Source organism: Malurus melanocephalus, unplaced genomic scaffold (genome assembly GCF_030028575.1).
Source record: "Malurus melanocephalus ecotype Western Australia unplaced genomic scaffold, MMel_1.1 scaffold_522, whole genome shotgun sequence".
Taxonomy (NCBI): Eukaryota; Metazoa; Chordata; class Aves; order Passeriformes; family Maluridae; genus Malurus; species Malurus melanocephalus.
Genome location: NW_026623754.1, coordinates 255,803 through 282,175, shown reverse-complemented (window position 1 = coordinate 282,175; position 26,373 = coordinate 255,803). Strand labels below are relative to the sequence as shown.

Genomic DNA, 26,373 nt, shown 5'->3' with positions numbered 1-26,373 from the left:
GCGGAGCGGGGGGCCCGGGCGGAGCGGGGGGCCCGGCCGCGGGGCAGCAGGACGAGCAGGAGGACGAGGAGGAGGAGCAGCAGCGCGGCCCGGGCGCGATGGACCAGTGCGTGACGGTGGAGCGGGAGCTGGAGAAGGTGCTGCAGAAGTTCTCGGGATACGGGCAGCTGTGCGAGCGCAGCCTGGAGGAGCTGATCCAGTACGCGGGAGGGCTGCGCAGGGAGATCCTGCAGACCGAGAGTACGTGGAGACCCCCCCTGTGCCCCCCTTTGCGGAGGGGACGCGGCCCCGCTCCTCCCCGCTTGGGGGKRGGGRGGGAAGCCCAAAATTTGGGGCGTTGCGGGCTGGAGAGCCCCCAAAACTTAGCGCTTTGTGGGCTGGGAATCCCTTCAAAGAGAACCCTTGCTCCAGGAATCCCCCACCCTGAGGGTTTTGTGCTGGGGGACTGAGCCGGGGATCTTTCCCCTCGACCCTCAGAGCTTTGGGAGCATTGTTGACAGGGAAGATTTAAAAAGTGGGAGGTTTAAATTGGATGTCAGAGAAAGGTTCTTCACCCGGAGAGTTGGTGGGGCATTGGGACAGCTCCCCAGGGCAGTGGTCACAGCCTGAMAGAGTTCAAGAAGTGTTTAGACAATGCTCKCAGGCCCATGGTTGGGGGGTTGTKRGGGTTGTCCCGTGCAGGGCCAGGAGCTGCACTCGATGATTCTGGTGGGTCCCTTCCAACTCAGCATATTCCACRATTCTGTGATTGGTCTCGGCCCTGCCGGGCCTCTCCTGCCTCTTGTGTGCTGCTGGAGAGGTTTGTTTGTTCCTGGTCAGCAGGTCTGGCGTGACCCTGGTCAGTGTGTTCATAACCCTTTMTGTTGGCTTGCACAGGGGTTGGGTCACCCCAGGGGAAATACAGAGGAAATAAGGSAGGGCTGACCTGTTTGCTTTCCCCCCTCCGCCCCCCGCTCCCATTTCTTTCCTTTTCTTTCTTTTGTCTCTGTTTTCCTGTGTCCCTGAGTGGTATTGCTTTGCTGTGGCTGGGTTTGGCGGTGTTCAGGGTAAAGCCTCGCTCAGCTGGAGGTAAACAAGCCTTGTATGTGTGTCACAGCTGATGCTGGCCACTTGTGAGGGCTGTAAACACGGGSCATTTAAAGCTTGCGAAAGCCCGGAGATGGAGCAGTGCCGTGTTTGTTGATGGAGTGGGAGGGAATGGAGAGGCAGCTCAAGTGATTTACCCAAGGCCAGCCATGTARAAAGCCAGTGATGGCTCAGGGATTAAAAATAGGAACTTGCAGGCTCCTGAGACCAAACTTGAGAGCGACTGTGCTGCTGCTCTTCTTTTGTTTTTGTTTGGTTCTSGGCAACACTTGTTCATCGTGGTCCTGTGCAAATACAGGTGCCAAAACTCACTCAGGAGTGTGGATAATTCCAGGAASACATGAGTGTGCATGAAGCTGCTTCGTGTGTTCCCAGTTTGTAGAGAGCAAACATAGAATTCCATATTGTGAGGTGTTTATTTGGGATGAAATAAGGCTTGGTCTTTTTGACGTTGTTCTGAACTTTGTTTCCATGTTGTGCTGTTTGAAACAGTCTGGGCTTGGGCATTTTTTGACGTTGTTCTGAACTTTGTTTCCATGTTGTGCTGTTTGAAACAGTCTGGGCTTGGGCATTAAGGACAGTTCCTAAAATACCTGTCTTCACAAACTGAGGTGCTGAATTTGCCTGGAGAGCGGTGTATGTGACCTTCACACTTGTGTTGGTCTTTGTTGGGCTGTAAAGGTTTGCCTGTGAGATTCCTGTTGCAGCTCCAGAGCTTTTACTCTATTTGTAATAAATTKAGAAGGTTCCAGTGTGTGATTCCTTCAGGGTCCTTGTTGAGTTTTCCATCCAGGCTCAGATTGGTTTTTGGCACTTTCTGGTGAAGGCCCTGGAGTACTTTTAGCACTTATCAAGTGATGCTGTCCCAGAGAGCACATCTCAARTTGATCTTCTTTTAGTAAATGCTCTACAATGAAGCCAGTCTATTGTTAGTGCACCCTCAGACATCTGGGGACTCTTCAATTTTGGCATCTGAAGGTGAGCTTCATACGGGCTAACATTCTTACTAGTTTCTTCTTCCTTTAACATGTTCTTTAACTTTCTAACAAGAACAGATATTTTCAGCTTTTATACAGTGTCTTGAAGGATTTTGAAAATGGGTGGTATTGAAAGCAGCCAGACATCTTAATGTAGAAGTCTGATTCAGGGATATGAACTGCAGAAATAGGCTCCCGGATGTAATTTCAAGTGAAAAAAAGCAAGAGAAATGAAAAGCCGTCTCTGCAGAAGAAGAGGTTAATGCTGTAGGACAAGATCTGAGAGCAAAGATGTATGAAAAGACCTTAAATAGGCAGTGGATATAAAAAGGAAGTGGGTGGAGAAAAAGAAACTATTAGAAACTGCTTTAACCTCTAAACTGGTTTTCTTCCCCCCCTCCTCACACAGTCTCTAAAAATGTCTTGAGCTGCTTTCATGTTAAAGCTTAAGAACAGACCAGCCCTATGTTCAGGCCTGTCAGTGGAAAGGCAAAGTTTTTCTTCTCTATTCCCTTAATATATCTGTCTTTCTGGAGTAGGCAAGGCAGATTGCATATTCTTGGATGGTATAAGTATGTCTGGCTGAACAAACTTGGCATTGGACTCTGCTTAGTGTTTGTGGGCCATTATATTTAATTTTTTTTTAATTGTGACTATGCACACACATCACAGAGAGAAGCTGTCAGGCTGTGGTATCCTGTGGACCCTAAATTACCAGGAGGGATGGCTGCAGGCTTTTTCCTGCTGATTTAATGCAAGTAGCTCACAGTTTGATTGGAGCTGAAAGAGAGGGGTGCAGAGGGGAAGCCTTTTACAGCTCTGATGGCTTTTCTTCTGTAGACATTTTCATTGCCTTACTGGAGTTGGGTTTCTGCTACAATGTCAGGGGTCAGCAATTCACTTATTTGCTTGAGGTAAATGCAGGCACCCATGTGGGTTATTTGGGTTTTAGCTTAATGGCTTTCAGAAAGTGCCTTTTAGCCTCTCTGTTTGTTGGAGAATGAGTAGTTCCATTTTGCTTGTTGCATAATCTCTAGCTGGTCATTTGCCATTGCAAAATTCGTGAGACAGTTAAAGATCCTTGATGTTGTTTTAAATGTTTGTCATAAAAATTAAATAGCARCTAAGAAATAATACCCATTCTTGAAATAATTTTGGGAGATGAACTTTTTTGAATAGTTGAGTGGCATTTTTGGTTTTAATTTGGGCTGCATGGAATCACTGAAGTGACTGTTTCAGTCCAATCACTCCTCAYTCATCCACCAGAAAAAAATACAGAGCCCATCAGCCTTTTGCCTGGGAGATAATCCTTGGCTTCATGGGACTGGAGGGAGAAAAAAGCATGATAAACTTATTTAAAACCTATGGCTGTTGGAAAAATGCTGTTGAAGCTTCCTCAGCTGGGGCTTGTGGGGCTGGACAGGAGCTGTTTGCTGGTCRGAGGGGAAGTGGCTTAGTGTGTGACAGCAGTGGCATTCAGAGGGTGTAAGGAGGAAGGTGCCTGGAAAAAGTGGCTGTGAAATTATTGTCCACTCTCTATGGCTGCAGTTTTTTTCTGCATTTCCTTTTCTTCTTCCAGAAACTGGGCTCTTAACACACTGCTGAAACTGGATGTGTGTTAAAATATGAAATCAGAATGGAACAAACTTTAAAAAGTGAACACATTTTCAATAAAATCCTTCTTCTGAAGAGATTTTTTGGTGATTTTGTTTTTTCACATGAAAGCTTTGGGTCTGGAGTATTAGGGAGATATTTTTGAGCTGCTGTCTCACTTAAATTAGCCTTCCTGAGCAGCAAAAGGCTGTTAAGTCTGTTTCCCTAAAAGAAAAATTCTTCATGTAGAATGAACTTTGAGAAAGGACAGACCTTCAGAGGTAAGACTGGAAAAGAGATTCTTCTAGTATTTTTAAATCAAAAGCAGGAAGAAAGGACTGGAGTAAAGCACCAAAAAAAAAGTAATTTTTTTTTCTGACTCARGCTTCTGAGTGATGTTTGAATCCAGGCACAAAGGGTGTAAGCTGTGAAGTKCTGTGATGTGGTCAGGGGCCTGTAAGCCTGTCCTGTTTATTTGCTCACAGAATGGGTCATAAAGCCTTGAACCTGTTGGACATCAGCTCAGAAATGTCACAGTTTCTAGAGAATAAGTTTCATAACAAGGTCCACAGGTCCTCCAYGGACTTCATCTTGTCCATAGAGGAAAATTGGAGACTGTTCAGAGCTACTGCCACAAGTCAGGAAGCAGAAGTTTCATAGAGCTGAAACTCAAGTGTCCAGTAGCAGTGGGTGGTTTGTGGGACAAGAATTAATTGGGCCATCATTGATTCACATTTTGGTTGCACCCTTATTGTGCTTCCACCCTGTTGAAGTTCAAACATTATATTCTCATGTACCTTTAAAGTCTGTCTAAAGGAAAACTGATCCTGTAGTAACTTCAGTAGCCTTCTGTTGCATCCTGAGAGATTTGTGAATTGAGTGTTWCTTTGAGATGTTTATGCATCTGCTRTGRCTGAGACACATGAGAACTTTACATTAAATTTTTAAGCTGTTGCACTTGTTCAGTGCTATTGTGCACCCGACTAGATTCCTAATTCCACAGGAGAGTTTTCACACAGGTGAATTCCTGTACATCTGCCTCCAGTTAAGCTGATCTTGCTTTGCAAATACTCTYTAGATTGCATTTCTTTCTTTAATACCACTTTCTGTTGTTTTATGTTGTTGCATATTAAGAAATTTAATGTTACCATTTGTAACAAAGTTGGTAATTTTCCTCTCTTTTGTCCAGATCAAGATGGGGACTTGTCTGGAACGATTTCACTTGTTATGACACAGTGTTGTAAAAGAATAAAAGACACAGTCCAAAAACTGGCCTCGGATCATAAAGACATTCACAGCAGCGTATCCCGAGTTGGAAAAGCCATTGATAAGGTATTTATTTTGTGGTTTGACTGCATTATCACATTGCAGCACACATGTGGTGTGTGCCCTGCTTTGCAAAATTTGGATTTTTGCCACAATTAATATTAACTAAGTCTTCTACCAACTAAGAAGCAAAGGTGAGCCAGTGGGCTGTACAGTTACTGCTTTCAGAACTCACTGCAGACAGCCTGTTTCTTCTGGGACGGCTCAAATCTCCTAATTCCTTATGGAACATACCTRTAGATATTACAGGACTTAGTAAGATTTTGTGTTTTATCAGTTTAGCAAAATGTTTGCTTCAATGTCTGTCTCAATAAGAAATACTGTGGGGTTTTTAATACATGTGTTTATATATTTCTATTAATTGTCAGTAGCAGGTAACTCAGAAATGCCATTTTGTTCTGGAAGGCTTTGTAAGTGGCTCCCCATTCCTGAAGTATTCAAGGCCAGGTTGAATRGGACTTTGAGCAGTCTGGTCCTATGGAAAGKYCCTGCCCATGGCAGAGGGGTTGGAATGAGGTATCTTTAAGGTCCTTTCTAACCTAAAACATTCTGTGATTCTGTAAGATGAGAGAACTTCTTAAGAAAAACATTTTGTGCCTCTTTCAGGGATGTTACTGGTTATGGAGGCTTAATTTTACAGCAGTTCTCTTAATGAGCAATTGAGTAGATTCAACATCTTCTAGTCTCAGTGTCTATGCTATAATAAATAATAAGGTAGAGCAGTTTATCCTTGGTGCTTTACAGATGAGACATCTGGATTCCAGGTTCAGCAATAACTGGATCTGAATATTTTTGTACCTATTTTTTTTTTGTAAATATTAACAATTCTTCAAAATTATATGGAAGTGGTGCTACATGTATGCTTCCAGGCCATGCTTTTCTCCATCTCTGTTTTCTTACATAAAAGTAGTTCTATTCTCTTACATAAAAGTAGTTCTGTGTGTAGGGTGTCTGGTACTTGCTTTTATAAACATTTTGTGATAGCTTCACATCAGAGCTTGCCTCTGACAAGGTCTAAACATTTGGTTTGAAGTGCACTTTAAAATCTTATTAATGAAGATACTCATTTATGAGTCTTTTACCTGAACAAAAWCATTTAAACTTTGCTAGTAATGATAATCTGCTGAAGCATCATGTAACAATAGTATGATGAGGAAACAAAGTACATAATGCTGCATTATTGGGTGGAATGTCCATGAAACTGAAGTTTTTTGCTTATATCTGCCTGACCATCTTCCAGGGTTCAAACTTTGTACTAATAGCTTTAATCCACACGTCACTGTTATCCAAAGCTTAAGAATGCATCTGTCTCAAATCCTTGCTGCTGTATCTAAACCAATTAACTAGAGTAAAATTCCATCCTTATTACCAGCTTGATGCCTGAAATAAATCTATGTAATCTTGTCCTAAGTTTTTAAACTTTTCAGGTCTGCTTTACGAAGTGGACTTTGCACAAATACACTTTCAGGTTTAGCCATAGTTTCTTCATTTAAATCCTCAGAGGTAGAACCCCCCCAGGTTGAATGAAGACAGTGTGAGTGTTCAGTGGAAATTGATGATGGTATTCCTTGAAAGACAAAGAAAACACTTGAAAGTTTAATGAAGCTTAGGCTTGAGTCTAATCTCCAAATTGCTGTTTCAGTTGTCATGGGAATAGTTTTTCAAGAGTTCTGTCCTGCTGTTTTAAGTTTACCTACTATTTCTGTTTGAATAGATGTAAAAAAAAAGCATTTTTAAAATTTCAAATATGTAGTATGGTAAAATAGTAGAAAGGATCCCATTAATCTGCTCTGTTCCTGTTGATTGTCAGAAGGGCTTTTTCAGTGAAGTGTTCAAAAATGAGCTCAACTTGCTGTGTGCTTGTTCCACTGGATTTTCAATCTCACTTATTGTCTGTCATGTTTGCATTAAAAAATTAAAAGCAGTGGGATCTGCACAAGTCCCCAGTTCTGCTTTTTACAAAGGATGTAGTTCTATGAAGTTTAGAGCACAAGTTAGGATTGTCTCCTTAAATATGTACTTGGCAGATTTTTTTTTAATGCCAGTAGTTTGATTTTTATTAGTTTTCCCTATCTGTAGTATCTTAGGGAGATTACTTTATACCCCAAAGTCTTGGCCTGTTTGTCAGATGAATGTGTGTAATGTTTAAATTCAGGTGAAATTCAGATTTTCCCTGATCAGTGACATTTGAAGAAAATCTTCCAGATGTACTTAATGCAATTTCCCTGTGCTGCTTTAAAATACACTTGAAACCTGCCAGCAAAGCCTTCCTTGGCACCCAGATCCCAAACTGGGATTGCYCTCCCCCATCCCTTCACCATAATGTACTTAAGCTTAAACCAATAGAAGTTATTAAGTGTAATTGATGTAGTGAATTGATTCTGAACATATTCTGGTAARAATACTGCTGCTTCCAAAATAAAGCAATGATTAGAATTTAAGGAAGCACAGGCCTTGCCTTGATTCATGAGACTGGAGTTTTGTTTCTTTTACATTCAAGTGCTCGATTACTTTACAGGCAGATTAGCATCTCCAAAACATTGCTCATGGTCTTACTAACTGTGCATGCTCAGGCACAGATAAATGGCCTGGTTTGAGATTGGGAAACATGCTAATGCTGGTCCCAATTTCATGTGACACAGCCAAATGATAGCTGTTAYTGCATGTAGAATCAACAAACTTCCTACTTAGCAAGCCTGGATTGTGAAAGAACTTGGTGTATGATCTGCTCGTGGCAATTGCAGGTTAATTTTTTTTTTCTCTGATTGAGGCAGAGTTATACCTACATAAAAAGTTTAATCTGGTCAGTTTTAAAGTTATTGTAGTCATTGCTTGTGAACTTGAATGGGCCCTAGACTTGTCTGCCTGCAGAGTTCACTCTGAGAGCAGAAACCCTTAGAGCAAAATGAAGTTCAAATTTGGCAACAAATGCATTAAAGCCTGAAATGCCAGAGCTTTGTGTGTAGATCGGAAAGTTTATTTAATAAGCTAACCTTTTTTCATAGTAGTTCTGTGTGAATTGCATGTTTCTGTTCCATGAAAAGCTACCCTTTCTTCCAAAGAGTGTTTTGTCCTTTGAAAGGAACTGTTTGCATCCAGTTTTCTCTGTATTTTATTAGCAATTGCTCTGCTTCCAGAACTCATCATGTCGCTGTTTARCAAGTTGTTATCAGGTAGCTCACTCATCAACGTCCCTGTAAAGTCCCTGTAAATCAGTCACCGTTCTGGAATGATTTGAATYCATCTCAAAGCATGTTTGATGGGCTGGTAAATGTTTTCCCTCTAGCAGCGATTTGTCTGAGTAGTGGTTAAAAACCTTAATTTAGGAAAGTAAGTGGAATAAAGGGTGGTTCCTTCCATTTCCCCTCTGAATTTTGTATCTCTTTTAAGGCACATATTTTAATCCAAGCTTTGTTTTGGGAAAGCAAACTTTTACCTAAGTTAGTGCTTTTTCATGTAAAAAGTTGTATATGAATGAACTAGAAATCTTTAYTGAACATCATATAATTGTATTGCTGTGAAGATTGGGACTAAATAAATACTGAGTCTTTTCAAGTTGATCTTTATATTATGTGTAAATAGATTGGACAGAGAAGGTAAACAAATATTTTGTCTGTATTTTGGGTCAGAATTCAGAAGACAGGAATGCACAAAGTAATCTGAACTGAGTTAACTGAGCAATAAAACTGTCCTTAATCGTGATTCTTCTACATATCCTGTTGTATGTTGATTAAAATGGTCCATCCATTTTGTGTTTGTGAACATCTTGAASTCATCACGTTCTAGCAATTCCTGGTAATGTGCTGTACATTGTATCATTGGTGTATTTAGCACATAATGTTCTACATTTTGGCTCTAGGCTTACTAGTTAAGCTTTTAAAAAACGATGTGTTTCTCTGGAATATTGACTGACACTTAKGTTATTTTGTGTTTTTTGGCTTTCAAGCTTTCTGGAGTTTTTAACTTACAGACTTCCTTTTAACTTTTGAAATGTTATTAAACCCCACGTGCTGTCAGGTAGCATACTGTTAGCATTTACAAAACAGAACCGAGGGTTGCAGTCACCAGCAGATCCTGCATGTTTGACAGTTGTGAAATATATAAGCCAAAGGCAAGTGATAATTTGTTCTGACATGTGGCAGTCACTCACTGTTATCTGTGCAGTCAGTTCCTGAAACACCTCAGGACCCAGAGGAGGCAGAGCTGTAGAATCCCACATATAATACAGACCTCAGAAACAGTTTAAAACAAAACAAAAAAAGTTACTGAAATGAAAACCTGGTCAAGACTGGGTTGATCAGAGAATGACTGAGGTCCTCAGGTTGTGTGATGGGACTTGATACCTTCTGTTATGTGACTTTAAAGGTCTAATGGTGGGGTTTTGTAAAGATTCTCAAAGCTCATAGGTTTGCTGTTTCAGAAGAAAATGAGCGTTTTGTGAAGGCACTGAGCTAATTAGTTCCACCATCTCTGCCCCCAAGCAAGGAGAATGATCTGATAGTGTTTGAGGCATAGGTGCAGCTTTAATGGTTGGTAACTGTCCAGAAGGATACAGTCTCTGCTTAGGGGGTTATATCATTGCTAGGATTTGAAATTGCATGAAGAATAAATTAAAGTCGATTATTTTTAGATTACTGATGATCTCCACCCTAGAAACTGCATAACAAAAGCAAGCTTGTGCATTCTGAATCCTATCTCTCATATCCTTTAGTGCATTGTTGATGGATTTGTGTTATCTACTGGTGGTGGTTGGACACTGGTACCAGAATCAGTAATGGTGGTGAACCTTTAAGGATTCAAATGGCTGGGACAAATAAGAGCAGTATTATTTAGTCTTCAAGATGCTTAAGTTTTTCAAGATATATCTTAGAGATGAACAGCATGACAAGGAGCTTGCAGGTTTTCACCCAGGYGAAAATGTCGAATGTGAGACATGAATGAGTTGCAATAATTTAAATGCTCACCTTGCACCACTATCTCAGAAAGATGGAAGAGACAATTTGCTAGACTAAGGTTAATGTTTTACTGAAAGTTTGCTGAGAGACCTGAGCAGTGGCTTTGGAGCTGTGTGTGCAGGGATGAGAAGGCTGCTCCTTTCTCACCATGGCACAGAGTGGCATCAAAGGGGATGTGAAGGTGCTGATGAAGGAAATTAGTAAGTGGTGAGTAACAGGAAGGTGCAGTGTGAAGCTGAGCTGTGCTGGGAAGGTAGCTGGTACCAGCTGGGTGTTACCTGCCCTGCCTGCTGTGACAGAAGCCTGTGTTTGTGTGAGGTTGGTGTTCCCATGTTGTGCAGGGCTGTGGATCCTCACAGAGCTGCTGCTGTTTTCACTGAACTTCTGATTTCTGAAGTTCCTTCTTGGTACAGAGCCGTAAACATGAGAGCAAGCAGCAGCAATGCACTGACTTCTAGACTCCTTATTTAACAAGAAGTTTGTTTAAGGAGTCTAGGCTCCTTATTTTAACAGAAAGTTTAAGGGTGAGGATTTTTAATAAAATTAACATGCTTGCCCTGATCATAAAACATGTTAGCAGTTAAAAATCCTGGTTTATATCTTAGATTAGAATAAATGTTGCTCTCCTGCTGCCAAGAGGCAAAGTGCCAAGCGGTGCCAAGTGTTACCAAAGAGTCAGCGTGACAATATCTTTAGTTATTCCTGGAATATGTCCGTAGGCCACTGGCCTAAAAATACATGGCACTCAGATCATCTGAGTTAGATCTAAAAATCATGTCTTGGATCTTCAAACCTCATCCTGTTATTGGGATGTTGAGGTCTTCAGAGATTTGAATTTCATTGTTTTGGGAGTRGGGAGAGGTGACTTTTTTGCTTTTTCAGCATTGCTTATCTCCCAGATATGTAAAAAATCCTCGAGTTAAAGCTTTTGCATCAAGTTTGGTGTGCTGTAGTGACAGAGATGCATTGATAACTCTGTCTTGATTCTYGTGTAAGTGATTTTGTTTTCTATTCTCTCTACATTTTCAGTTTTCACAGATGGGAGAAGCTTTTTCTGCAGATTCTTCCTTCCAAAATGCATCATGGGCTGGAAACCCCTTTATAGTTATCTAGGTTTCTAACTTTCTACCTAGACTTATAATGTGTCAGTGTAATTCCTTGTAGTGAATATGATTCAAACTTGAAATGAGCAAGCCAAGGTTTTCTTCTTCTTCCTACACAGGAGATAATAAAGGAAGCTGACATATATTTCACTTTGGATGTAATTGAGGGCCAACTGAGTAATAGGCAGAAGGCATCAGGGTGGAGACACAAGTGTCCTGCCTAATTAAAGAAAAATGAAGCTGGGTGATTTTTTCCAGCCTATTAACTGTTAWTTCGTGTGTTTCAGAATTTTGACTCGGACATCAGCAGCGTGGGGATAGATGGGTGCTGGCAGGCTGACAGCCAGAGAATCCTCAATGAGGTGATGGTGGAGCACTTCTTCCGGCAGGGAATGTTGGATGTAGCYGAGGAACTTTGTCAGGTAACAATAAATGTGGGTGTTGATGGTTATCCACTGTGGAAAATGAAGCTTTGTGTWAGCTTCCTTATTTGAATGTTATAGGTGAATATTTAAACTGTCAGAATACCCATTGTTTTTAATGCTTTAACTGAAACATGCCTTTTTTTTCCTTATCAGGAATCTGGTCTATCAATAGATCAAAGTCAAAAAGAACCATTTGTGGAGTTAAATCGAATATTGGAAGCATTAAAAGTTAGAGTTTTGAGACCTGCACTAGAGTGAGTCTACTACTTCTKTTTTCCTCACTTTTTGTTAAAAATGCTTTTAGCAGTTTAGTTTTTCACTTTCAATACTCTTGTTAGTATATTCTGATGTGTCCCTGCTTGTCCTTTAAGAGAGGTAGTTGCTGAATGGATCTTTCCTTTTCCACCCCTTCTGTGTCATTCCCCATGRGAAGTGCTTAACAAAGGGTCTCTTTCTTAGATTAAAGATTCACTGTMATAATTTGTGGTGCTGATTTAAGGAAGAAACATCACTTGGAGGAAAAGTTGTCTGCCATGATGGTGCTTCTATTGACTCATTAGTGAACCTTATTTTAAAAGGTSCCATTGTGAAGGATACCAGGATTTATTAAAGGTGTTTGGTACCACCAAGCCTTTGGCATGAGCAGAATTTGACTTGGGATCAAAGTTCTCACTTGTCCTCTAGTCATCCTCCCTTTCCAGACAAGAGATTAGAGGGTGGAAAGAGCCTGGGGCTGACAGTTACACCAGTAAGAAACTAAAAATACCTCATCCTTGGATTGGTCTCAAAAGTAAGAAAAAAAAATCAAAACACAAAAACCAAAACAACTAAACCAATTTTGAAGTGACCTTTTAGAAATAAAAACAAACYAAAACAAATAAAAAAATTTGTATTTTATTCCAGAGCATAAATCATATACTTGAGATACAATTTTTTGCGGTTTTGGTTAAGTACATTTTCATATTCACAACGTTTTATTTTGCCTTTAACATAATCAACATGGGTGTGTCAATTGAGCACTTACTGGCATCTAAAYTAAGTGCAGGGACACTCTGATATTYAAACCCTGGTGTTCATCGACTAAATCCTGGGTAATGCCTCTGGGTCATGCAAAGTTTGACCTAAATAGTTGGTCTTTGAATCTAGTTACCCAGGTGGAAAGCTGGGGTGGTTTATTGCTCTTGAATTGGCTAATTGAAGGGAAGCTACACTGATATTACAACTRAAACAAGATTTACTGTCAGCTACACCACATATTTCTTGTAGTTCAAGTAATAACAGAGCTGTTGTGAAGGATAATCCCTGAGGAACAGTAACTTGCTGTTATGTCTGTTCCCCTGAAATCTCTAAATTCATTTTAGCTCCAGTTTGCAATGCTTTAGGCCTTACTCATTGCTACTGAGTTGTATCATGTAGTTTCTGCAATGTGTTAAATATTTTTCAAACAAAGGAGAAGGCATGGTCGTCCTTCAAAGGAATTTTTATTTTCCAGCTGAGCAGGCACACAATAGGGTGTATTGTCAGCACACTTTGTGTGTTGGTCCCTCCCCCCCATCTTATTTCTGTGCATAATGTTTATTCTGTTTAAACTGGACAGTGCAAAAGCTGTCTGCCTTTCTTGGCTGCTGCTGGGCACAGAGGGGCATTATTTATAGCGATGCTGCTGATGTCAAGACYGTGGCTGTTGGGGAGGAGGATCAACATGTGACAAAATGTCATTGTTTAAACTCTCTGGTTTAGGAGGTGTCTAAAATCTTAACTGCCCAGAACTGCTTGTGAAAGTATTTCCCTTTTTATTTCCTAGTACACATGAGTTTTCAGGAGGAGAGCTAGAAAACACTCCTGTGGGAATGGTCTTGGTATGATAGAGAGAGAGAGAGAGAGAGAGTGGCATTGTGCTCCTTGGGCTACAATTGGCATCAGTAAATAAAGCTTGAGGGGTGCATAAAGCAGTCCCAGACTGGCCCATTGCAGGGTCAGGCTGCTGACAGTGGTGTTGCAGCAAAGTGTCACACAAGGATGATGAATTACACAAGGATGATGAATTACAGTCTTCTGAACCAGGAAGGGGAGTATAGCAGGGTTTATCCCTGCAAAATTGTGAAAGGTTGGGATTAAAAGGTAACCAGTCTCTCTGGCTCTGCCAGCACTCTGTGCTTGTGCTCAGCTGAACTAAGTGCTGGAAACAAAACAAACACAGGTGGCTCCTGGTCACTGCTGTGGGATGGGAGTTGGCAGATTAATGRCTTTTCAAGAAGACTTTCAAAGCTCTGCTGAGGTGATAGAAATTAGTATTTGTGTCTCAAAAAAAAAAAAGACCATAACTGCATGTTAATGCAGGTTTTCTTTCCAATACAAACTTCAGCATTTAAAAAAGATGGTCTTTCCAGTTTAAATAGAATGTGATTGGCCATAACTTTTTTGTTTTCCCTTATGGGGTGTGCAAGTTGACTTTTKTTGATGCCTAGTCTGGTCCTGCACACTAAACTGTGTAATCTCTGTAATCTTTGTACACCTGCAAGATCCCATTAATTCCTAGTGACTTTTCTCACTGTAATTTGATGATGAAGAAGGAAAATCCAGTTGTTACTCTAAATGTGTACCCTGGCCCTTCAGAGCCCTGGTCAGGCCTCCATGTGAAGATCTGGTGGAAATGACTTGGAGGTTCAAAGCTTTGGCTGTAATTTGGGAAAGAGATGCTCTCTTCTGCCTGTAAACAGCAAGGTGTATGGTCCTGGTATTTCCTGGGTTCTTGGGGTATGATTTAAACTTAATTTAATCTTTGCTAGGCTTTGTTAAATTAATTTGAACATGTAAATCCCATATGGGAGCTGAAGAGACTTCTGTGTACCTATGGTTTGCAAAGTATAGCTCAAACTTTAAAAAAAATTCAGATGGATTTGATTCTCAGAAGTGAAAACAAGAGTGTCATTTTGAGAGGAGGTAGGTAGACAGGTGATGTGATTACTGATAATTTTGGACAGTCRTAGAGAATTTGTGGGCTGAGTGTTTTAAACATCCCTTGCTGGTTTTTTGTTTTTCTGTTGGAAATAGGAACAGCATGTCCCAGACCGAGCACCTCAGGCCTTGCCTCTGTGGTTGCTTTCTTTTGATACAAATCTGTGCTGCCACTCAAAGAGCTAAAAATGGAAAGCCTGCCTAAAAGCTAATTTGGAAAAAGAGACTCAACCTCAGCAAGATGAAGTAGTCTGTCATGGGGGTKCAAATATTGGCAGGGAGAGGATGGAGGCTCTTTTGATGCAATAGAGATTATTATGTCATTGGTGGGACTGTGGACTAGTCTAAGAGTTTATTTATAATAGTTTTTTGTCCTTCATCTGCTTATTAGTCGATGGTTGTTAACTTCAGGCTCTTGTTTTTGTAGCTGGGATTGAACTTTTATTGCTGCTATATCCTGTTTAAACTGTACACTGATCATAAAAATACAATTTAAAAAAAAGCCCAAACCTATGAAATCACCCAAAAACCCACCCATCACCCAACGAGTGTACTCTTCTCTCCTGGTGGAGATTCTGGGGCTGCTCATCTGAAACTGCTTGAAATTGGGGACAGTAGAGCTTGTTCTTAGTTCAAAGGCTCCATTTTTCASTGTTTCCTACTGAAAGGTTACTGTGTCTTTACAAAGCCTTGCCAGTGAAGTCAGACTCCTGATACTTCCACCACAACAAACTGRAAGTGGATACTTGCTCATTAATGCTACATCCTGATGCAGAAGGCTGACTTGCTTTGAAAGCCTTCCCAATACTGTAAGAATGCTTAATTTTCTCATTTTAGTATTGATTGAAAAGAAGCCTCACATACCCTGGTTTTTTTTTAAGGAACAGAGACTTCCTCACTTCCTTGCTAAAAAGTGAAAAGCTTTTTGCTTAATAGGGCCCCCATAGTGAAAATAGTAGAACTAATTAACACTAATGAGAAACAGATGTACTGGAGAACATTGAAACTTGAGGATCTTAAGAGAAAGATTGGATTGATTTAGGCCTGACTAAATTGAATTAAAGAGAAGAAAAAATGAACCCAAAAAACCTTCAAAAAATCAAGAAAGGGATGGATAAATTCTAAATAATAAAAAAAACTTGTATAAAATTCTTTGAAAATTTCAGATCATTTTTCTCTATGTGTGTTTAAGAATACTTCCATGTTATTTAGGAGCCAAACATTAGTGTTGTCATAGTGAATGAGACACAGAAAATGAGGAATATTTTTATTGTCCAAGTGGAAAATAACACAGAAAGCAAAATACAAGCAGGGTGAAGTGTGATATTTAAACTTATTTCTTTTCCCCCACCATGAGATCTCGATAATGTCTGTCTTTGAGGTCCCATAGATGCAATTCCCCTCTCCAGAGCAACAGATGCACACACATAAACATAGTGGCTTGGACAAAATGTTTCATGAATGAGGATGTTGGAAAATGTTCTTGGTCAGACTTCTTGACATGCAGCTGAAGAACTGTCAGTAATTGTTAGCATTCAGAGTGCTCTTAATTGAAATACAATAGATTCAAGCTATTTCTGCCTTATATTGTGCCCAATTTAGTCTTGTCTTTCAGTGAGTGAATGTTGAATTTTGCAGTGCTTAACCTCTACAGCAGCACCAGAATTAACATCGTCCACATTTTGTGCCTCCTGTGTAGTTCCATTACTGGTGAAGGGCCTTGCCATTTTCTGTGCTCTGTGGAGGCTCTCAGAAGTTCAGGGAACAGTCACACTTTCCTTGAAATAGATGATAGATAATGGATAATTGCAATGATTTCATGTGGTGTGGGCTGACACTTAATTACTCTCGTGTCACATCCCATTGTACCTCCTCGCTTCTTCCAGGTGGGCGGTATCCAACAGAGAGATGCTCATGGCACAGAACAGTTCGTTGGAATTTAAACTGCACAGATTATATTTCATTAGTTTATTGATGGGTGGAACAGCAAATCAAAGAGAAGCACTTCAGTATGCGAAAAACTTCCAGCCGTTCGCCCTAAATCATCAGAAAGGTAATTTTTGGGTCACATTAAGGGGATTTAAAGCACTGGGGTATGGCACCTCRTAGTAAAATATAAATTATATTMCAAATGTGKTTTATTCCATTATTTTCAGATGGCTAAAGGCTTCTTCTTTTYGTATTTAAYGTGTATAACCCAAATYCTTATAACTTGAATTACCWTTTTTCTTTAAGAGGGCACAAAAAYTRTATSTGAATGTTTGCACATTTGCTTAAATTTAAAATTTTTGACTCTTTAAATAAAAAGTGGATTACATCTAGAACAGGCCTGCTGGCAGGGTAAAGTGCTAAAAATGCWGAGGAATGTTCTTGGAATAGTCATCTGCTATTTTCTGCTGCGTGGGGTAATACAAAGAGAAATTAAACTTCTGWAAAATGGAGAACATGTGAGTTAAATGAACCATCTCAAACTGAATCCAATAAAACCTCTTTTGTACGGTACTGTGTGTGTCAGAAAGCTTACAAAAAAAGTAAACCTGCTAGAAGCAAATTGCCAAGCAGCACACCCAGGCAACTCCCCAGCCCAAAAAAGTAGTGGAGTGGAGCTCTTCTGGCTGTGATGGCTGTAATTGTGTTTAATAGAGGTGTATCTCCTGTTTTCCATGTGAAAGCTGAAGCTGGAGATAAGATCTTACATTTGCTCTTCCTGATCCTTCCCAGATATCCAGGTTCTGATGGGCAGCTTGGTGTACCTGCGGCAAGGCATCGAGAACTCCCCGTACGTTCACCTGCTGGATGCAAACCAGTGGGCTGACATCTGTGACATCTTCACAAGGGATGCCTGTGCTCTCCTGGGCCTCTCTGTTGAATCCCCTCTCAGTGTTAGGTATGCTGCTTTTTGCTTGCTTTTGAGACCAGGTACTTTGTGGTTTGGTTCCTGTTTCTTGTTGAGGACAAAAGAAATGGCTTTTGAGTCATCTCATCTAGCTTGCATTAAATATAGGGTATAGTTACAATTAACAAGATTTGCAAAGGTTAACAACCAGAGTTTTCTGTGTGCTGGGCTTCACCCTGCACCACTGCAGCTCAAGAGGAAGCATTCCTGGATGGAATTCTTCTTCCATAATTTAGACATAAGTGTGAAAGATGAGGATGGCAATCAGCCAGTCATTCCCACAGCAAATATGTGACAACTGTCCCTGCTGTTTAACWGAAAAATAACCCCCAAARTGTGGCTATGATTCCATCAGCATTKGRTAATTTTGGTTTTTAATSTACACATTACTGGTYRTCTTCTTAGAAGAATGCTTAAGAGCTATATTGTGGTTTCAGCTGCTAAAAYTTCCAAATTGTCTGCTGAGCCTCTTTTGCAAAGAAAAAAGAGGCACTTTTAAGTTCAGTAGCTAATCTGACAAAATGCAAATCTGTAGGAGGCCGTTGGAAATATGAAGAAAACCCAACCTAATCTCCTCCTAGCTTCTCTGGAGATAAAACAGATTAGCTGCTATTTAGCTTTTGCATGTCAATTCTTCCAATACACTCGCCTGATGTTCTCATTTTCATTTCACATGTTAAATAGAAAATAAATTATATGTATCTTTCTAGGCTGGATTTGGTACTTAGCAGAAGCTTGATTGCCTCCTCTATTTTTTGTTTGTTTTGGGTTTTTTTTTCTTTTTTTACTGTTTCCATTCACTATTGTTAGACTTCTGTGTTTGGTTTAGAGCTCTTAAATTGTTAAGCCTGCTTCTCCTGTTTGTACCACAGTCACAAAATACAACAGAAGCAACAAAGGGAGCACTTCAGACTAATTGTTTTTCTACAATAAACTTTCAAGATTCAATTTGAGTGCTTTATAAGTATTTGGAGCTAAAATCTGTTTTTTGACTTGCATCTTGCTCGTTTCATTCAAATTAACAGCAGTCCTTTACATTTTCATTGCTCATGCACTGATGCTGCAATGCTGGTTTTAGTGCAAATAGCCAAGAGATTTTCAGTGAAGTGGAAAATCCCTGTTGCTGATRTTTGGAATGGTTGGACATTTGCTTTGCTCCTGGTGTGGAATTGATTGTGCTGAAATGTATTTACTGTATAGGTGGTCTCGATGCTCTTGTCATAAACAAGACTGTTCTAAACTGCTGTGACCTTGGAGTGCTGCAGATCCTTTAGGAATTAAATCAACTTGAAGTGAAATCCATGCTATGAAATATTTTGCTTGCTAGAACATGGGTAGTGGGCACTTTTTTAATGCTGATTAATTTCTCCAATATTTATCTAATCCTGTACAGACCCCCTGGTATGATTTACCATGTGGTAACAATGGAAAAACTCCTGAACTATGGAGATTGTGGTTCAGGGTCTTGAAGAACTACAGGACACCATTTGAATTTACTATTTACCTCCATTTTTATACTCTGAAAGGGCTCTTCAGAGATGTTTTCATATATATACTATTTGTCTAAACTTTTCACAGGGTTAACACAAGTTACACTCAGGGCTGAAGTAACCAAAAAGCAAAGTGTAAGGGTTAAAATGGCCAGTTGGAGGTGAGGGATGTAATATTTTATACATACMTATATATTAWTTTTTTAGCTTAGRCAAGAGATACACAGGTTTCAGGCAGAGGAAGGGCATGACTTCTGTAAACAATAAAACTTGCACAAATAGTAAAATAATCTGCCAAACAAACAGAGCAGGCTGATACCAAGGTGAAATCCTTTTTCTGTTGCTGGTGATTTCCAGTGCTGTCATTAGATTTAAATCCATCAAGTCATCTGATAATTTGTGGAAATTGTGTCATACTTTTGTAACATACTAAAATATTTCCAAATAATGTGCTAAGTTCTGGTAGTGGGCAAATCCCAGAGAAGGGTGAACTGTAGGGACACGAACTTTGGGCAGTTTTATTCTGCTGTTCTTGTTACAGGCCCTGTTTTCCTTCCTTCACTTACCTATCTGTTTTTTCTACATTTCTTTTCTTGATTTAAGTGAAGGTGGAAAGACATGCTTCTTTACATGGTAATTATGTGTAATTAAAGGATTATGGGTTGTGTGTACGCGTGGGTTACRTGGAAACTCTTAGGCTGCACGTACTCCACCACAGCTGAGAGCAACCACCTGTATAAATTAATGTGGTGCCTTCCTCCTGTACAGCTCAAAATCCAAGTAGGTGGTAGAATAAATCAATTCATTATAAGACTCAGAAGAGGRATTAACTGTTGTTTTCTGTCCAGAATGGAGTACCTGAGGGCCCCAGCCTAAAATAGAGGATAACTGATAACTTGCCCCGAAACTCTTGTATGTCTGTGCTTCTCAGCTCCCTCCAAGTATAATAGGATGTGAATGAAATAGTGCAACACTCTTGTGTTCCAGTTAACCTTTAAAGTAGAAATGTGAAAAATGTTGGTTTCCTAACATGCTCCTTATATTAACTCATCYTTTTTCTGCAGTTTTTCGGCAGGTTGTGTAGCATTACCAGCTCTAATCAATATCAAGGCAGTTATTGAGCAAAGGCAGTGCACAGGAGTTTGGAACCAGAAGGATGAACTCCCGGTGAGTTGGTGCTGATCTACCCTGGGGTACATTTCTAATGSCAAATGCTGTTTTCAGGTTTCTTTTGTGCTGCATATTATGGGATGTTTTACATGACAGCCACCTCCAGCAGCTCCGGGGCTTGGGGTTCTCTGCTGCACAGGGCCCTGGGGCTCACAGACACCCCCACACACCCACGCACACAGACCTGACTCAACTGGCCATACAGGCTGCCCTGGACACAGCACTGCCCTCAGCAGCACCCACACAGGACTCACATAAAACCTAAATAAAGAGCCAACATCCCTTCCCTCTCCTTGGCTGGAAATGATTGACATTCTCCAGTGAAAGCACAAACTTCAGATTCACAGGCCTACATGTACTCCTGGATCCTCAATTACAGCATGGCCCTTCTAGCCCTTTAGGTTTAGATTTGCAAAGTCTAGGTTTGGTTGCAGTTTCTTGATGACCTCTCAGTGTAGCTGTCAAGGTTGTTTCTTGTTATTGTCTCTGTTCTTTTTGGCTGTCAGGTTTGTACCTCCCAGTTTCGTTTGTTGCTCACCCTTTCACTTGTTATCCCCTTTCACATTGAAAAGGTATTTGATAAATGACTTTAAAGAAACTGATGCTCTCACCTTCCACTTATCCAGAGATGTTTCTATRTAACTGGAAAGAAAATGGATCCCCCAGAGAAACATTTACTTCCCCTAGCTAGGCTTGAGCTCAGTCCGTGGCTTGCTTTGCACTGGCTCTTTATCAGGCAGACAGGAGATGAAAGAATTAGTGCTGCATCTGGGGACACAGGAATTGAGCTCCAGTGCATTATGCTTCCAGCACATCTCATTTATATCAGTTGAAATGAAGTTCAGTTGTTACGAAACCCCAGTTTCCCTTTATAGCTCTTASCAAGCGTGTGCAGCTCTCCAGTGACCTGCTCCTGATTTGGAAAGGAAACTTATTTAGTGCAAACTGGGCATGAACTGAGTTAGCCTCTTTGACTTCAGCTGGAAGAGATTCATTTTTAGAGTAAGGATGAGTGTTGAGTTTCTCCCAGCTGTGTTTTCTGTAATGCTGAGAGTGTAACCTCCAAGTGTCACAGACTCCAGCCTTGCTGTCCAGCCAGGAATGAATAGCTAGGGAGCATTTGGAAAATGATTGCTGTCCAGTGTAAATCAGTCAATAATACTTTGTGTCTCCTTGCATTTTCTAAGCTGAAGGGTCTCCAGTGTGTTCTGCTGTGGGGTAGGGAAACCTTACTTCATTGTGCAAAGACAAATTAAGTAGCATGAAAAGGTCACATTGTCAGGTTTTGTTGAAGGTTAAACCTGTTGGAGCAGAGGGCTGGGCACAGCCAGGTGCTTTAGTTRCACAAGCTGTGATTTTTGCAGTTCTCAGTTAATTACTGAAGCCACAGACCTTCTTCTTAGTTACATGTCCCTCTCTAAAATAATTTTGTCCTCATGGCAAGGATTGTTCTGCCATATATCTTCTGTGTTGGTACTGAAAATTAGTGATTCTGATACTYCTTATTATTCACATGACAAGAAACTGTAGAACATGAACACAGTCAATCCAAAGGTTTTTCTCATAAAATTTCCCCCTAAAATGAAATCTGTAAACTACTTTTTATTTCCTAGCCAGTTATTTCCAGAAGTCCTGTTGTGTCACCAGCTCAGTTTTTCTTCCAGGGCATAGATCTGCACCAAAATTTGCACTTGTCCCTTGGCAGAACGCGCTGCTTTGTTGTTTCTTCCCATCCCCAACAGAAATCATCCCTTTAAGATCACAATTAAGTATTTTTGGCTGGGAAATCATCAGGCATCCACACAATGGATTTTGTTGCTTTCACAGCTGAATGGTGAAATCTGTTAAGTATGGGCTGTGACCTGAAGGGATAATTATCTGGAAATGTAATTTCCCAAGGTAAATTTTTCTGTTAATTTCTTCCACAGATTGAAGTGGACCTCGGTAAAAAGTGCTGGTATCATTCAATATTTGCCTGTCCCATTCTTCGTCARCAAACAACAGATAATAATCCACCTATGAAATTAGTCTGTGGTCATATTATATCAAGAGATGCTTTGAATAAAATGTTTAATGGCAGCAAGTAAGTACCATTCTTTTATTTCAAGCAACTTACAGACAAAGACAAATCTTAAGAGTAGAATATGTGTTTTGGGAAAACTGAATCCATAATTACATTATTGGTGGAAGCTTTTTAATCTTGGAGAACGGCTTAAAAGCYGGATAAGCTGGGATGATGCACTGGAGAAAAGCATAATGAACTGTCTGATGTTGAAAGTGAGTTTGCGTGAAGGAATGCAGTGAGCAGAGTGATTTTTCACGTTCTAACCACCATTGTGTTGTCTTAAATTCAAAYTGGATGGCTTTACACACACAGTTTTTCCTTGGGAGCAAGGTTAGTAATGCATGAAAAATCTCTTAAAAAAATAAAATCAAACCTCTGGGGAAATATGGCTTAGTAATTGAGCAAGGAGGAGAATTATAACTGTGGAAATACTCCTCCTTAGATATCTGTGGGGTGCCTCAGGCTTTTGGGAAGCAGGGAACAGAAGACAGAAAACTAAACAGATTTTCTTGTGGAAGTRCAGTGGTTGTTTGGATTGAATATATACAGCTTCTGTGGAGGCTGTCAGCTTAATTTAGAGCTGTAAGTCATTTTGGGAAATCCAGTGTGAAAATAAGTGAGGCTATGAATGAAARTGTCGAATGATGTTTGCATTCTGTGCCCTGTTAGAAAAGCCTTGAGGGATGCCTTTGTGGGTGACTTTGGGTGACTTTAGCCATTTTAAGCCAGAAAACTTGCTGCTACATCATTCCTGTCCCTGGTGACTCATTCCTGGTGCTTTCATTGATCAGCTGTAATGACAGCACAGCTCTGACAATGTTAATTTGGGGTGGGGGGCTGGGGAGGGGAGAAAGTAAAATGCTCAAACGTGTAGGAGATGGGGGCCAAAATGAATCAATGCTTCAAAAAGAACCAATTTCTTCAAAAAGTACAGTGAACAGTACTGTATCAATGGAGACTTCAGCAGGCAGACCATGCTGACCCTTTAGTTATAGCCTGTGGGAGTTGATCTAWGTGGGCTGGAAAATCTTGGGAACCAGACAGTAAAATTGGATGTTGAGGAAGTCACAGTGAAAGCTACCAGCTGATTTAGAATTACTGCAAGGCCAGGCTGGATGGGGCTCCAGGCAGCCTGGTGTAGTGGAAGGTGTCCCTTCCCATGGCAGAGGATTGAAACTGGATGGTCCTTAAGGTCCCTTCCAACCCAACCATTCTGAGATTCTAAAATGCAACAAGCAAATCCAGAAGTAGAAATAATAATTACAAAGAAATTGCTCTTTATGATAATCTAATAATTCAGAGTCTTGTGAATGGAAGGTGAGAAAGACTACAACTAGAAGGAAAAGCACGGTAAGTTCTCTCTCAGCTAAAGGTACATTTTAGTAGAGCCAGGTAAAGTGTTGTGGCTTAAGAATGCAGTTGTTCCATGCTGCAGGGGGAAAACTCAATACCTTTAATGCTCTGCTGTCACACATTGCCCCAATTCTAACACATTGTCTTTGTCCCCAGATTAAAATGCCCTTATTGTCCAATGGAACAGAGCCCTGGAGATGCCAAACAGATATTTTTCTGAAGAAAAGTTTCATTATGCAGTTTGTAAGTGACACTCTGGATTTCAGGTGCATTTCAGGAGAATTTAAACACACTTGTTCCCTTTTATGCAGCAGACTGAGGACTCCTATGTTTGTATAAGCTAATGCTACAGAAACTTTGCCAACATTTAGTATATACATACCAAGTGGAAATGCTACAGAAATATTATACCATAGGGCTTTACTATACTCTTGGTCTCCATACCTGATCAAGTTACTACACCAGCAGTTGTCATTGAATGCAGGTTTTTGTACTTAATTATATGGTGACTTTTTACTTTTTAAAAGCAGAAATTGATCACCCCCATTTGTTTAATATTATTCCTGCTATTATTCTATCATTTTATTGATAACTGTCATCTTAGAGAATGTTTGTGGACAAAGTTTTATTTCCTGTAATGTGTACATAATTAAAGGTAAATACTTCAGAAAAAAAARGTTTGATAAATTGAATAGTCGTTATAAAACTAATTTGTATTTTTTTCGCTAAAAACGCTGTGATATATTCTGAGTTTTTCTTTCAAACATTTTTTCAACTTTTACATAGAATTCAAAGTAAATGTGCATATATATAAAGTATATAAAATATATAGCCCCGAGGGGCTACCTGTTAAAATCCATCACTAATTTATAAGGGTGATGTGTGGCTAAACTACTACTGGGGCAGWGAGGGAATAGGAAGTCCTGTTCCTCTGGTTTCACGATCGAGAAGTGTTTGTGTAAGAGAACATTCAATAAATTCTGAWGTGGAAATGCTTTTAGTCAATGACATTTGCTCTCTGGCCTTTGTAGTCATGTTCTTTGAACTTTGTATTCAGGATTAGGCTATAAATGTCATGTTGCTGTATAGTTTAATAGTCATTATAGTGTGCTATTTATAAACAGTTATCAAAACCAAATAAATTGTAGAAGTATTCATTGTTAAATGGGGGGAAAAGCATGTTCTGATGCAATCTACTGATCACGACTCTGCACTTGGCAGAACTGGGCCCTACATCATATATTAGGAGGTAGCAAGTTTTCTGTAGCTTGAGAACACTTTGCTTCTAGCCTTGTTTTTGTAGTAGAATATTACTGCCATTGCCACTTTTTCTGCTAAATTTGTCATATTGTTGACTAGGTAAATTTGTACTCATAAAGGAGATGTAGATCACGGCAGTTAAATCTTTTTTAGTGTGCATATATTTGTATTTATTGCACTGTCCTATAGTAGGGCAAGCAGCCATATGGCATGCAAAGCTACATGTAAAATTATATTTCTGTATTGTGTAGTTAAAAAAACAACAACCAACCAACCCCAAGCTTGTCTGGTTGAACATTGACACACTGGTTGAATGCACTAGCACAATGCACTACAGAGAAGACCGTCTTTGGGAAATCTACACCTTTTGAATTTGTCTGTCACCTGACTGGAGAGACTGAGTCGGACTCTTATCGGATCAGTGACAATGGACAAACCKACAGAGACGTTATAAAATGAGGAGCAAGTCAAGGCACACAAATTTTAAACTTCAAATGTGTTTGATACATGTGAAAAAAATACAGGTGTGTGATTTTCTGCAAAACTTACATTGTATTCACACTGAGTTCCAAACAGCCGCGTTACCAAGTGGTAAAATCAACAATAAACGGGTGAGGATATTATTTTCCATGTAGGTTTCCTAGTCTTGCTGAAATTGCTTTTCCTATTTTCTTTTGACTGGAATTGCTTAATGCTTTGGATCTATATGAAATGGCATATGAAATGGCATATGAAATATTTAAAAAATACAAATACAAATCCAACCAGTAATAACAACATCCAGCCCAACCAGCCTGAAGTATGAATGCTGCATCTTTCTCTGTTACACTGATGGAATTTGGGACTGGTGTGAACACCGTTAAAGTTTAGAGTCCAATTACAGTTATTAAATGGAAATAGGGTACACTTTCAAGTTGGGTATTAAATATCTCAGCTRSTRCATGTTATAGMTCCATAACTCATTCAAAAACTCAAYTGTTTTCACCAGATCATTGCCATTCTTTTCCTATTTGCCTGCTCATTGACTTAAAAATCCTTGCCTGCAGTTGTTAATTTTCGCCAACAGATGATGCTCAAGGTTAAGTGTTGAGAGCCCATGTGCTCACCCTGTGGGAGGCTGTGCTGGGCATTGGGGAAGCAGTTCCGTAGTTTGCTTGGCACAGATAATCAGTTTGCCCCATGAGGTGATGTGGGTTCTCTCCTGCCTGATATGAGTCTGGTAACCAGAGAAAGTGTTTGCAGGGGGAAAATGAATAATATTGTGTGGTTTCCATACTTAAAATACAGTTGGCACTTGGTATGTGTGAATTGTCCCTAACAGGAGGTGGGAGTATCCATAGTAAAAAAAAAAAAAAAGCTACAGTGGTATCTGAGATCTGTCTCCATTACACTTTTGGACCAGAGTGTGAAGCATTTAACTGGTCCCTGAACTAAGCCTGTGTGTCCCAGGTGCCTTTTAGTGCTGCAGGAGGAGAGAAGAGACACTCAGGATGTTTATATCTTTATCCAGATTGCCATGTCACTCCTCAGACCGTGCTGGGCTTGCAGCTGGTGCTTTTCCCCTTCTTTGCAAACCATCAGAACAGCAGCTCTGTGGCAGCAARTGCACCAGTTAGTGGTGTATGTGGGCAGCAAGCCAAGAATTTTTTTACCATGGTTACATAAAGTTTAACTTATCGGTGCTCCAAAAGTAATGGATGATCAAGAATAAACTTG

The 26,373-nt window shown here is 40.1% G+C and overlaps 1 protein-coding gene across 1 annotated transcript; it reads left to right on the top strand.

Annotated features, from left to right (window-relative positions):
• Window positions 1-25,287, top strand: RMND5A (required for meiotic nuclear division 5 homolog A). Its single transcript, XM_057381703.1, has 9 exons — window positions 1-240; window positions 4,846-4,988; window positions 11,328-11,462; window positions 11,619-11,719; window positions 16,310-16,476; window positions 17,145-17,310; window positions 19,874-19,976; window positions 21,908-22,062; window positions 23,554-25,287. Exons 1-9 carry the CDS (start codon window positions 99-101, stop codon window positions 23,615-23,617), a joined length of 1,176 nt encoding a protein of 391 aa, XP_057237686.1. The 5' UTR covers window positions 1-98; the 3' UTR covers window positions 23,618-25,287.
• The last annotated feature ends 1,086 nt before the right edge of the window (window positions 25,288-26,373 follow it).